The following is a 12,983-nucleotide window of genomic DNA, read 5'->3' as shown; positions in this document are numbered from 1 at the left end:
TTTTTGTATAGATATCCAATTATATTAGCTAACTTGGTAATTATTCATATTATTTTGTACAGATCTGCATTTAAACCAGCTATGCTGAACTGGAATTTCTGTATAAATGATGTATATAAATAAATAAATAAATAAATAAATGGGCACAGATTTAGAAATAGATAGGAAAAGAACAAATGGTAAGTTACTCCAGCTTTCTTCGAATGTGAATTAAAATACGTCAGGCGACAAGAATAATTCTTTTTTAAGTTGACTTAGAAATTGTCCTACATATGAAGAAATAACTGCTTCATCAAGTGTATAGATAAAGTCATCAATGCCAGTAAAGCTGAGCATCTTTTTCCTACCAGTGTGATCAACGCTCGCCTCAATTTGTTCACTTGTGCTTTTTGAGCCTCTCCTCCAGTCGATTTGATCCAAAGGTGCGAAAAGGTTTCGCCATCCACAAAAACTCTCATTGAAGGTGCAGTTCACTGAAATTGCATTATCACATATAACTTCAGTTATTATTGTTCAGAACAACTTACGCCACTTCATACAGAGAAGTAAGAGTTTTTATATTACTTGAGCGTTACGCGTGAAGAGATGTTTTTGTTCCTTTAAATTCTTGCCTTGAAAAATCTAATTCACTCATTTAGAAGGGCCACGAGTATTCTCGAGAGTCAAAAGAACTCTTAAAGACACCACTAAAGCCAAATTTCTTCTTGTTCAGCAACACAAGGGCAGCGTTACCTTTAAACAATTCAAATGGAGTAGTGTTACCATCTGAAACACATGTTAGGTTCTCACTGAAATGGAGTTCATCAACTGCAATGCTTGATGCAGAAGTCACACCTGCTACGCCCTCTATTACTACCTGTGAGTATATAAAACGACATGCCAAGGGTTCATTCATGAATCATAGATCCTTATACGCCTGAAAATTGTACATGCATTTGATTACAAAACCTCCCGGCCTTCTCTGATGAAGAATAAATAGCGCTCGGGTCCATTTTCCCAAAACTTTATGTTGTATGTTTCGACCCCGAGCAAAAACGTCTCACACACAGACACAAACACACAGGTGTTACAATGCATCGGATTGTCTTTGCTTGTTGAACTACCTGATAAGTGCCATCGTAGCTTATAGCCACGCAGCCTTTGATCCAATCGCGTGACGAGCGGTTCCCATGACGACTCCATATTTTGGACTCACTCCCATTGACTCTAAGATATACAGAGAGAGTCTCAATGGTACTGCCGTACATGGAGTAAAAAAATGTCATCCACAGTGGACCATTCAACCACGGGCTATTCAATCTTGCCTTCTCGTTGTACTTCCGAGGAGATGACGTTTGAATGTAGACGTACCAGCCATTTTCTGAGGAAGTGTGCAATACATCCCTTTAATGCAATTCAAATCCCTTCAATTTAAGAAATAGCTTCTATATTGCCGTGCGTCTGATCAGTTATTGATCACAGATTAAGTCAAGATGTGGTAAAACCGAAAAAAAAAAATGGGGGGGGAGGCACCCGAAGCGCACCTGGATGTGTCTCTGATGTTCGTTTTACAGTTTGATGTCTTCTGTGATCTGTTTTTAAACAGACGTACAGTAAAACGAAATCTATTTGTTTTGCCTAATAGGTAAAGTCTATTTACGAGCAAAGTGGCCCATAAGAGCGGCGCTTAACTCCGGTTTCCGTTGGATGAAGCGACTGGGAGTATTTCTACTCCCCCTTGGAAGGGATGCAAGTCCATCACAGGGTTACTCCCCGCATTAAATTCGTTTATTAAACACCTGGAGGCACTGTGAGAGTAAAGTGCCTTGCCTTTGAACACAACACCCTGGACCACTCGATCCAGAGTCGAGCGCACTAACCAAGTGGCTATCGCGCCTCCCGTTTTTCCTGGTAGAAAAGTTAAGAGCTGTTAAATTTATGATTAAGCTTATCATATAATAGTGAATCATTTTAATAGTAAACTGCGCGATTCTTGAACACACATGTAAGGTTTATACTAATCAGGTTATGAAATTTCCCAGCGGATAGCTTATTTCGAAGAGTACATTGCGTAGAAAATTAATTCTCCAATGTACCTGCATAATCAGTTATTGGTCCAGTGTCAGAGCTTGGAGAACTTCCTTGTCCAAGTACCCAATCAAATTGGTCGGTGTATCTTTCATTGGACCAGCAGCAGAACGTTTTCTCATCAAAAGTACAATTTCCTGGAATACGAATATTACCAAAAGAACTCTTGATTCAAGTGGGAAACGTCTTAAGGCCTTTGCCCTGATTTAAAGTTGACAATATAGTTTAACAAGTATGTTTTCCTATAAACTAAACTATAGCTTCAGTTGTACAATTTCCGAATAAATTTGTTTAAGTAGTATTAAGTATAAAATGTCATGGTAAAACTGCCACCAAATCCTTAATGTCATCTAAGAACCCAAAATACTCCCAAAATTGTAAAGTGGTCTTGACTGCTACTCATAAGGGCAGAAATTAGCATGCTTTTTCAAAGGGTGTTAAGTGGACCCCAACTAGAAAATTTTTCAGGTGATTTATAATGTGTAACCGTTTCTGCCGTCTCTGGTAACCTGTGCCTAGTTTAAAACAACTTTAGCACCTATTGTGCAGTATCTGAACTGAAGATCCGTCATTGGGAGATATCAGTCAAGCAAGACAAAGAAATAAGAAAACTGAGACACATCATACAAGATGTTTGCTTGCAGAGCAAATGAACGGCTCAGCGGTCGAGAGTATATATATCCGAGACTGATTGACTACGTGGTTGGCTCACCTCGCGGTAAACCACCGACGGAGGCAAGTCTCTCTGGAATTATAGTCACAGAGATAATCTGTCAAAACAATCCCAATCTCACTTAAATATTCAAGAGCCGCTTGGTAGAAAATATTATGGCAACCTTCCAACCGTTTATTGAATAGTTGACAACGGTGGCATCTTTGCGCTGAAAATTCAAACAAACACTTTGTCTTCCATCAAATTGATTTTCAATTAATAATCGAGCCAGGATAATATTTAATAATTTTCATTTAGAATATGTTGTTCAGATTTCAAATTCGCTTAGCATCATATCAACTTCCGATACGATATAACACTGGTTAATACTTAAAGTTAACACTGCCTTGTGCGCACTTAAAGAAAACATGTACATGCATTACGTTTAAAAGTGCCGTGATAAACAAAACAAACTGAGAATATTACGTTTGTTTTTTATAAAGCAGCGTTGAGGGTGAAATTCTTTATTAAAAAGACCTTGACAGCCCTTCGAATCATGTCATTGCAACGTTGCTGTGGGCAAATCGTAGCTGAAAACTTTGATTGTAACTGGTTTCTAACTAAGGTAGCAAAGTAGCTCAAACCTCCATGAGGAGTAATTTCCTTTCTCGGCTAGACTAGACCAAACGGCTGCAGATTTCTTTACTGTCGCATCCTTTATTACTTACTGTATGACGTAGATAATAATAATGTGACAATTCCTTGCAGGTTAATTTTGTGTGAAACCGAAGGTTATCACGGACGGAAAACAAAAGAAGAGCAGTTTCTCAAAACAGTGACAATTCTGCCCCTGGATCATACAGAAGCTTGAATGCTTTTGATTTCTTAATTGAACGCAACAGATAATTTTTGCTAGCTTCCGCCTGGATTTTTTTAAGATCAAGAGATAAAACTTACCGGTAATTTCTTTTAAGGAGCCTCCTGCTTTGAAGGGAAAATCAATGGCAATCATCAGCAACAGGCTGGCAAATAGCAAATGCTTTCCGTAGATGACTGTAAGCACCATTCCAGAATAGAAATATTCGTTTTAATTTGGACGCCGTCCTTTACTAGTAAAATACTTTTAAATCTTGCATCACGTAAATTAATCGACTTTGGACGGCTTTCGCTCCCCGCAAAAAAGATGTAACCGGTATTTTGGTGACACTAGTTCGCTACAAGGGAAGGCAATTAAAAAGAAACAGTAGGCGGCTACAATAGATCCAAATGACGCAAGGCGGGTTTACAACAAGCTCCCAAACAAACACAATGTGAAATTTAACTATGAAAGACCTCCTGATGGAAACTAATTTTCATGCATAATCAGTGACACTTTACCTTGACATCTATGCAAAACACCGATGTATACTGTTCAAACATTTGGGAGAGAACATTATTTCCGCACGAAAAAACAGTGTCAGTTCAATTTAACACCTGCCCTCCACACACAAGACGATTTTAAAGAAAACTCTTTAGGAAAACAGAAAACCGGCTAGAAACCCTAGATACGTTTGGAGATAGTAGCGTTTTAGAGCTTTAATCAAACAAATGTTATTTAAACAGCTCACAGTTTCTTGCCGTAACGTCAAAAGTTAAAAATAGCGTGAATTTTCTCATTTTTAAATTGTGGGATGGACTGTTTGAATTTGAATGAAAGGAGAAGCCCTCTTTACGAAGGAATAAAAACTTAAAGCAACAATCACTGGAGGGAAGATTTTCCAAAACAAGTCACGATAAAGCGGGGCCTGTTACGAAGTACACAATGCGCCAATTTTCGAAGGTCTTTAACACCTGATCATTCTTTCAAACAAACCACCGCGAAAGAACTTGACAATACAGAAGGAAAGCCGGTTTTATTCTCCCTGCCATATACGCAGACGTGTGTTTCTGATTCCTCATTCGCCTTTAATTTAATGCACGTTCCTCAGTTTCTATATCGGTCATCGATGTCAGTTCAAGTAATTATTTACTTTCCTAACAAAGTTGTTTACAGGTTCTAATACATTATTTATCCTTGACTCGGCATGAATCTGAAATTATCCTAGCTACGAACAATTGACAAAAATAACAGTAAAAGTTGGGGATATAACTGGCCACAGTCACTTCGTAATCCTTAAATTCGCAAAGCGGGGACAAGAGCGTGCTTATTGAGAACTAGTTAGGCTAACACTGCGAAAAAGAAAATAAAAAACTGATAGAGTATTGCATATATTAAAATCGTTTCGACGACAGGAAGTCTTCCCTAACATAATGGGAGCCAAGGTCACCAAACGTTTTCGAATTTGACTTTTCTATTCTTCCGCCATTTTTCCATAGGTTTTTTCTCCCCGTTTGGATAAATCGTACCTCTTTGACATTTTTCTGCATCAACACCGCACTTTGATGGCAGACGTAATTACCTCTTTCGCAGCCACCCTTTTGAACGATGGTTTAAAATATACAATATGGTAAAAATTCAAAGCAAGGCAAAAGTCATAGTTTGCTACGTTCTGCAGAAGCTTTCCAGCCATTAACAGTACCTTGAACAAACTCGCAAGACACCACTGAGTTTAAGAATTGCGTAATCTGTGGATGTTTGATGAAATGACAAATTGTTTAAATGTTGCCTGGGACCCATCATTCTTAAAGGAACTGTTTGAATGTGCCTCTCTTCTCTTTTTAAAACACTATGACTGATGCTTTGCCAATCTTTATTTGCTAGAATGAATCCTCAGATACCCATTTTGTGAAATAATATTGTTGCAAAATTCGTGAAACATTGCGTTATTTTGTGTCAGGAGGTTATTATAAATTTTTCAGTATTTTAACATACTTTAATGAGCAACAAAAAGAGATTAATAATTAATTACCTCGATAGAAGCTTTTCATATCTAAACAATGTGAATAATATCCAAACACGAACCACCATGAAACACAATTTAAAGTAACATTGATTTTTAAAATCTCCAAATTTCTACTGAAACATTCTGTTAAATTTGCTCCCTCGTGTCTAAAGAAAATATTCAGGAAATATCGGCATCCTGGTCCAAATCATTAAAGAAAAAAAAAAAAGTATTCGTCGAAAGAAAAAGAAAGTTAGAGCTTGCGAATTGCTATTATTAGCAGATAACACTTTGTAATACTCTGTGTAAGTGTAAGCAGAATATTCTACCATAGCAAGGAACAAAATAATCAAACATAGGTCTTTTTGTTTCCTTCTTTTCCAATTCTTTTTTTCGAAAATTGTGGCACAATAACTTTCACTGACTCTGCTATTTTTTCGATCATTACAATTATCACTTGCCAATCAATTTTATTTCGTGGGACAACCTGCACGCAATATTTATCGCGCCATCAACATGCCTACATGCCGCTTTGTTGCTTTTTGCTCGCCCGTTTTACACTATAAAGTACAACACCATAGCGACTCAACGGGAAATTACAGCATTACTAGTAATGCTGTAACAAGTAACACTATTTCAAGGCAAAGAAATACTTTACCCAAAGAAACTGTCTTTTCAGTTTGCGTCGTACTTTGCCGCATAAAGTATAAGTATAGTTTAACTGAAACGAGCTTGGTGTTTGCCCACGAGTTAAGAACCAAAAGTTCAAGACATGCTCCGCCAATACGCGCTACCACCTGCTTTGAGATGCGGTCGTACCAATACCGTGACTTGAATTACTCAAAGTGCCCCTGGGATCACAATTTTCTTACACAATTTTTTTCCATTCACGCGTTCAGTGTGTCTCCTTCAACTACTCTGCCAAACTTCAGTCTAGACCGAGCACCAGAAATGTCTTTTTTCGGGCCGTTAAATTCACGATTTCGCGTCCGCCATTATTTGATCATGTTCCGGAAGTTGATCGCAGGACTCAGAGGAAGTGACGTCAAGGGCTCAACGCGAAAATCTCACATGGCAAAATCTCAAGCAAACATAACAGAGGGCTTTACTCTATTCTTACAAAAAAACTAAACAAAAATGACTGGGCATCGATGCGTAATTCAAAGCTGAAGTAATCGTGCAGACCATGCTGCAGGTATTTCTCTGCATCGGAGCCTTGCAAATAGATCAGAGCGGGAAAAACGGATGCGATTTGTGCGACCTCGCCGAGTAAACTTCAATCCTACAGAAATATTTGTGGTCTACTCCGAACACTTCTCGGAGGACTGTCTTGAGAGATCTGTGTACTTTGAAGGATCTAGGCGAAGAATTTTGTCGGGTTCAGTGTCTACCGTTGAAGAAGAGAAGGGACAAGAAAAACCGTCCTCAGTGCGATCTCGACGCCGGAGAGCGAAGTCTACGAACCTCCACGCATTTTGTCACCTTTACATATGAGCTGATTACGGTGGTCCAGAAGGCTCAACGCAAACAAAAAATATACTGCAGCAAATAAAAAATATACTGCACCAAATAAAAAAAATCAAAACGCAAAGAAAAAAAGTACCGCAGCAAATAGAAAAATGCAACGCAAACAAAAAATACTGCAGCAAATAAAATATGCAACGCAAACAAAAAAAATTGGAACGCCACGCCAAGGAAGACTGGGTAATAGTTCTTAGTTTCCCGCCAAAACAGCATGAACTGGAACTCGTTTTTGGTTATGGACGAAAGCGATCTGCGTAGGATTATAGATTACTTTCATCAAGGGTATGAAAATAAAGTTACTATCGAATTTTTAAAGGAGCAGCATTGTACTGTCATAAGTTCGCTGCAAAACATGGTTTCGGAAAGGCGAACAAGCAAAGGATGGAACGAGTGTTGGCGGGAAACTAAGAACTATTACCCAGTCTTCCTTGACGTTGCGTTCCAATTTTTTTGTTTGCGTTTTTTCTTTTTTTTTTTTGTTTGCGTTGCATATTTTATTTGCTGCAGCATTTTTTGTTTGCGTTGCATTTTTTATTCGCTGCGGTACTTTTTTTCTTTGCGTTTTGATTTTTTTATTTGCTGCAGTATATTTTTTATTTGCTACAGTATATTTTTTATTTGCTGCAGTATACTTTTTGTTTGCGTTGAGCCTTCTGGGCCACCGTAGCTGATCAATATCCACCTTTAACAACTCTCTGACAGAACACCTTACAAAAAGGAAAGTACTCGGTGAGCATTGTAAATAAGAATGATAAAATAGCCGAATTGAGGATTGAGATTTCTGACCTCAAAGAGCTCACTTTTATACAAAAGAGATGAAAAATATAATTGTGTGCTCTGATTCTAAAAAAAGCTGGCTTTAATATCAGCGAGGGCAGAACAAACAGCTTAAGACAGAGCATAAAACGCTTTAAAATGTAGGCTAGCAGCCAAAAAACCGAGAAAATGAAAATTTCTTTAAAAACCTGTCAAACTATCAACCATTTGACAGCCAAGTCAGCTTGCTATCAAAGGGTCTCCAGTTCATCCCAACGACCGTGACAAACGAATTTAAAATCAGGCCAACTTTTGCGACATTTATTCGCAAGACGAATGCGCCTCCGTTACACCTTTCACGGACAAAACAAAGAACCACTTCTGTTTCATATCAAACTGAGTGCCACCAGTTCAGTCTTCTATCGCCCTTCAGAGCTACTTGGAAAATTGCCATGGTATTTCGAGGACTGGACTGGACTGGACTGGACTGGACTGGACTGGACTGGACTAGACTAGTAAAACGAGGACTAGTAAAACGAGGACTAGTAAAACGAGGACTAGTAAATTGCGGACTAATAAATCGCCGACTAGTAAAACGCTGACTACTAAAACGCAGACTAGTAAAACGCTGACTAGTAAAGCGCGGACTTAACAACAACAACATAAAAAACAATTTCATACTTAATGGTCATCCAATTTAGTGAGTGACAATCCCTGTTTGACCTTTAAGCTACAAATGGGTTCGACATGCACCAGATACAAACGAATTTGGAAGTTTAGGCTAAGAAATAGTTTTATTCAGCACTACTCAAAATCCTAAAATGAACTTTCGTCGTAAATTTCACGGCAGAAACGCAGGAATTCGATGAGTAAAAGTCGCATTAAATCTTCTTGTGTCTAGGTAGAAAGAGTCTCGTTGACTTCAGCTTTTCGGAGGAAGAAAAACCGATTTACACACGCCATTACAGAAAACAAACAAGCAGACTGACAACTCCTAAACACATATTTGCATTCACTTACAATTTGACTTACCCTGACATTTTAAAACGGAACTGAGGTAAATCTTCGAAGATTAATCGTCGTTGGAAATAAAAAATACTTTCCGTAAGATCTCTAATTGTTTTTCTTTTTACGAGAAAATCGTCGCATGATCATTTAACTCGTGTGTGTTTGTCATACCAGTACTGCTGTTTCTTCACAAGCGTATGCTTCTTTCCTCTTCAATTGACAGGTGTCACATCGTGACAGTTGCTTATCAAAAAAATGTTTCACAAATAAAAATGTTTCGGCGAAAGCATTCTCTTTAATTTGAATAACGCTTGTTTTCTTTATAACTCACTCGCATCAAATTGTGAAGTTCAAGGAGGATTGTCCGCTAATTAGACTCGTAATTGTAGCCCTAAATCATTCGGGCTCTTTTAGGAATCATTTTTTTATGTGTTAGAAAAAGCTAAAACTGTTAACAGTAACGTTATTCTCCAGCATTGGTCGGTCCGTACTGGGAACTTCTGAACTGTTCGTATATTTCTGAACTGTTCAGAGATTTGTGTAGCATCTCGGATTCTTTGAGGCCCGGGCCGCATTACGACCGAATTGTTTACTCTAGGGATTAAACTCTGTTTCCAAAAGGTTTCAAAATTCTAAAAATCATAAAAGACGCCGGTATGCTTGGGTGGAGCTGACCGATTTTGCCAAATTTTTTTTAAACGAAAGGACCTGCATCCGTTGTGGACAAAGTAGTCATTTGTGCGTGCGTGTGAAAAAAGGTAAAAACCAAAAAGAGCGAGAAATTTCTCCATTTCTCAATTTCTCCATCTCTCAATAGCAAAACAAAAGCAAGCATTTGATTTTGTTGTTGTTGAATAGCTGAAAACAACAGGACTATAATCGCCATGCAAAGTGTTCTGTTTCGCTGCATGGTTAGCTCGGGGAATGTTTATTTTTGCTGGTTGTGAGATTGCCTACGTGATTGACGTTTCCATTTTAACTCGGTTGAAATGCGATCCTAATTAATGTTGTCAATTTCATTTTTGTTTTCCCGTTAAAAAAATTTGGTTTTAGGTTTTTTTTTTAGATCCGGTGAAATTCAAATTTGACTATAATGCGACCCCCCTGAGTAAAATTGTCTTGACTCAGTTGCGTTAGAAAACGAAAATTGTCGGCTCGCGTCTCCTTAAATAATTGCCAAAAGAGCCCGAATGAATTAGGGCTACAATTACGAGTTTCATTACAGGATAATCCTCCTTGAAGTTAACAATTTGATAGCGAGTGAGTTATAAAGAAAACAAACGTTATTCAAATTAAAGAGAAAGCTTTCACCGAAGCACTTTTATTTCTTAAGGTAATTAAAAGGCTTCCGAGCAAAGTTTGAAACATTTTTGTTATAAGTAACTGTCACAATCTGACACCTGTCAATTGAAGAAGAAAGAAGCATACGCTTTTGAAGAAACAGCAGTACTGGTATGACAAACACACACGAGTTAAATGATCATGCGACGATTTTCTCGTAAAAAGAAAAACAATTAGAGATCTTACGGAAAGTATTTTTTATTTCCAACGACAATTAATCTTCGAAGATTTACCTCTGATCTGTTTTAAAATGTCACGGAAAGTCAAATTGTAAGTGAATGCAAATATGTGTTTTGGAGTTGTCAGTCTGCTTGATTGTTTTCTGTAATGGCGTGTGTAAATCGGTTTTTCTTCCCCCGAAAAGCTGAAGTCAATGAGACTCTTTCTACCTAGACACAAGGAGATTTAATGCGACTTTTACTCATCGAATTCCTGCGTTTCTGCCGTGAAATTTACGACGAAAGTGCATTTTAGGATTTTGAACTGGTGCTGAATAAAATTATTTTTAGCCTAAACTTATAAATTCGTTTGTATCTGGCGCAAGTCAAACCCATTTGTAGCTTAAAGGTCAAACAGGGATTGTCACTCACTAAATTGGATGACCATTAAGTATGAAATTGTTTTTTATGTTGTTGTTGTTAAGTCCGCGTTTTACTAGTCAGCGTTTTACTAGTCCACGTTTTACTAGTCAAGTCCAGTCCAGTCAACAAAATACCATATGCCTTTCAGACTGCATCTAAGCTAAAAATACTTTGTAACGCAATGAGGTCACGGCTCTAAAAGAGTTCAAACAAACTCTGCTTTAAACCTCACCGAAGCGACACAACAACAGTCATCATGAATAAGATAGTTAAAAACAAAAGAGGCAAAAGTACAACTCAACAACAGAGTTCACGTCAAACCTCTCAAGGCACCGATAGTAAAAAACAGGAAAGAGTTAGGAAAGAGTTCATGAGATCATTAACCAATTGCATCGGGGAAGACACATTGATGGCTTAGAAATGGCCTTCACAAACTCCCAACTCCGCCTTCGGATACACAATTAGCCATTGCCGAAAACTATCTTTACTTATCACCCGATCATTTCTTACAAAAAAGGAAAATCCCTTACGACAAGCAAAAATACAGTTCGAAGGCGATAAAGCGATGCAACCACAAAAGCCACATGGGGAGTCCGTGCCGTTCTATGTTTATCTTCATTCGCATGGCAAAAATTCATCGTTTGTCGGCGCAAAACTATCCACAGAAGCTTCAGATGATTTCTGGGACAATTCATCGTCTGAAAAAGTCGACACTTCTCGACTGACAACGAAACGGTTCTCAAAAAAGTAATATGTGTGATTCTCTGTGCAGCGAACAACGAGAGTTGTGACAAAGCAAAGCATAAGTTTATCGAGCCTTTGACGTCATGATGACGTTTTTGAGGGCTCGGCTCGAACATGTTCAGTTTCAGCAATGGCGGACGATTTTTGGACGACTTTGAAGCAGTAAAAATTGGTCATCGAAGGTTTGTTTTGAGCTTTTAATGGCAAAAAGGGTCTTAGCTTGACTCAATTCAACATTGTGTAAACAATTTAGGCCAAAATAAAATGGTCAATTTTCGTCTCAGAGGCACTTTAATAGAACATCAATGACTAAGACGATCCTCGCAAACTCGCCTATTGCAGTACGTGATCAGAAGATTCGCCCGAAAGTAAGTTGAAAAATTTGTCAATTTATCAATTTTGAAAATTCAAAACAAACAGTTATTTCTTCGATGAGTTATCCCTTTTTTGAAAATAGATCACGAATAAATACGATATTCACAAGCCCAAATTTCCTCTTTCTAACTATCTTGAAATTTTAAACTCATTGCTAACGAAGATCACGACACACATTGGCATTTGTCAACCTTATCCAATGGTGGTGGCTCCGTAAATATCCAAAACTATTCCCTTTCACTTGGGTGAAAAAATGTTTTTTAATAATTAAAATTAAAAAAATAATAATAATTGCACGTCCTCATGGTGAACCGCTGAAACTTTCAGTGAAATATTTACTTTTCCTCGTTTTTCTGTGAAAGTTAATCGTTGCCTTTCCAAGACGGACAAGAATAAATGATCACGGTAAGACAGTCATATTCGAATAATTCATTACACAAAAGTAACTTTGCCTTTTTCTTTTTAGCAGATTAAATTTATAACGAAAGTCAGTAAGACGATACTTCAGCTTCTTGTATATGGCTAGCCAAAACACAACAGGGGACTGGGGCTTCGTCACAAACTAATAAAATATTTCGGCAGCTGCACATGTTTTCTCTATTTTTTATTCAAACTAATAGTTTCTCGGAATCATTTGCAATGTTTTTGATCGACATAAATGAAAACTGTGTAATAACCAAATTTATACCATGTGCCATGTAAATAAGTTCCATAGATTCGTATCAGAGTTATGTATTTTGGCTTATCTCAATCAAAAGAATAAGAACAGTTCATTTTCTCTTGTAGATAGATAGATAGATAGATAGGTAGATAGATAGTTTATTCACCTTAAAAAACTTGCAGTCAAGAGCTGAATTGCGATAAGGATTACAAATGCAAAATTTCTAACTTACTAAATTACAACTACTTAGTTAATTTACTAATTTAAAAAATGTTACAGAATGACAAATTCACAAGCATGCGTCGAATTCCTATGTAAAATAGGAAACAAAATAATATCTAATTATCACCTAAAATAAACGTAACTTAAAAGGAGTCTATTCTTGCACCTTTCAGTTTTACACCTCGGACGAA

At 37.5% G+C, this 12,983-nt stretch overlaps 1 protein-coding gene across 3 annotated transcripts in view; it reads right to left on the bottom strand.

Annotated features, from left to right (window-relative positions):
* The window catches only part of LOC111344962 (uncharacterized), a 44,150-nt gene extending 40,114 nt beyond the window's left edge, over positions 1-4,036 (bottom strand). The window contains exons 1-5 of one of the 3 annotated variants that reach the window (XM_088759178.1): positions 3,677-4,036; positions 2,076-2,204; positions 1,104-1,360; positions 733-856; positions 348-473 (exon numbers count right to left, since the gene is read on the bottom strand). In XM_088759178.1, coding sequence (XP_088615304.1) covers positions 348-473; positions 733-856; positions 1,104-1,360; positions 2,076-2,204; positions 3,677-3,785 — 745 coding nt within the window. In that variant the 5' untranslated portion in view covers positions 3,786-4,036. The remainder of the gene's footprint in view (positions 1-347; positions 474-732; positions 857-1,103; positions 1,361-2,075; positions 2,205-3,676) is intronic. The other 2 variants (XM_088759176.1, XM_088759177.1) reach the window with 2 other exon arrangements.
* Between the last annotated feature and the right edge of the window lie 8,947 nt (positions 4,037-12,983).

The sequence above is a fragment of the Stylophora pistillata genome, chromosome 4 (assembly GCF_964205215.1).
Source record: "Stylophora pistillata chromosome 4, jaStyPist1.2, whole genome shotgun sequence".
NCBI lineage: Eukaryota > Metazoa > Cnidaria > Anthozoa > Scleractinia > Pocilloporidae > Stylophora > Stylophora pistillata.
Note: the sequence above shows the minus strand (reverse complement) of the source record. Positions and strands in the feature narration are given on the sequence as shown.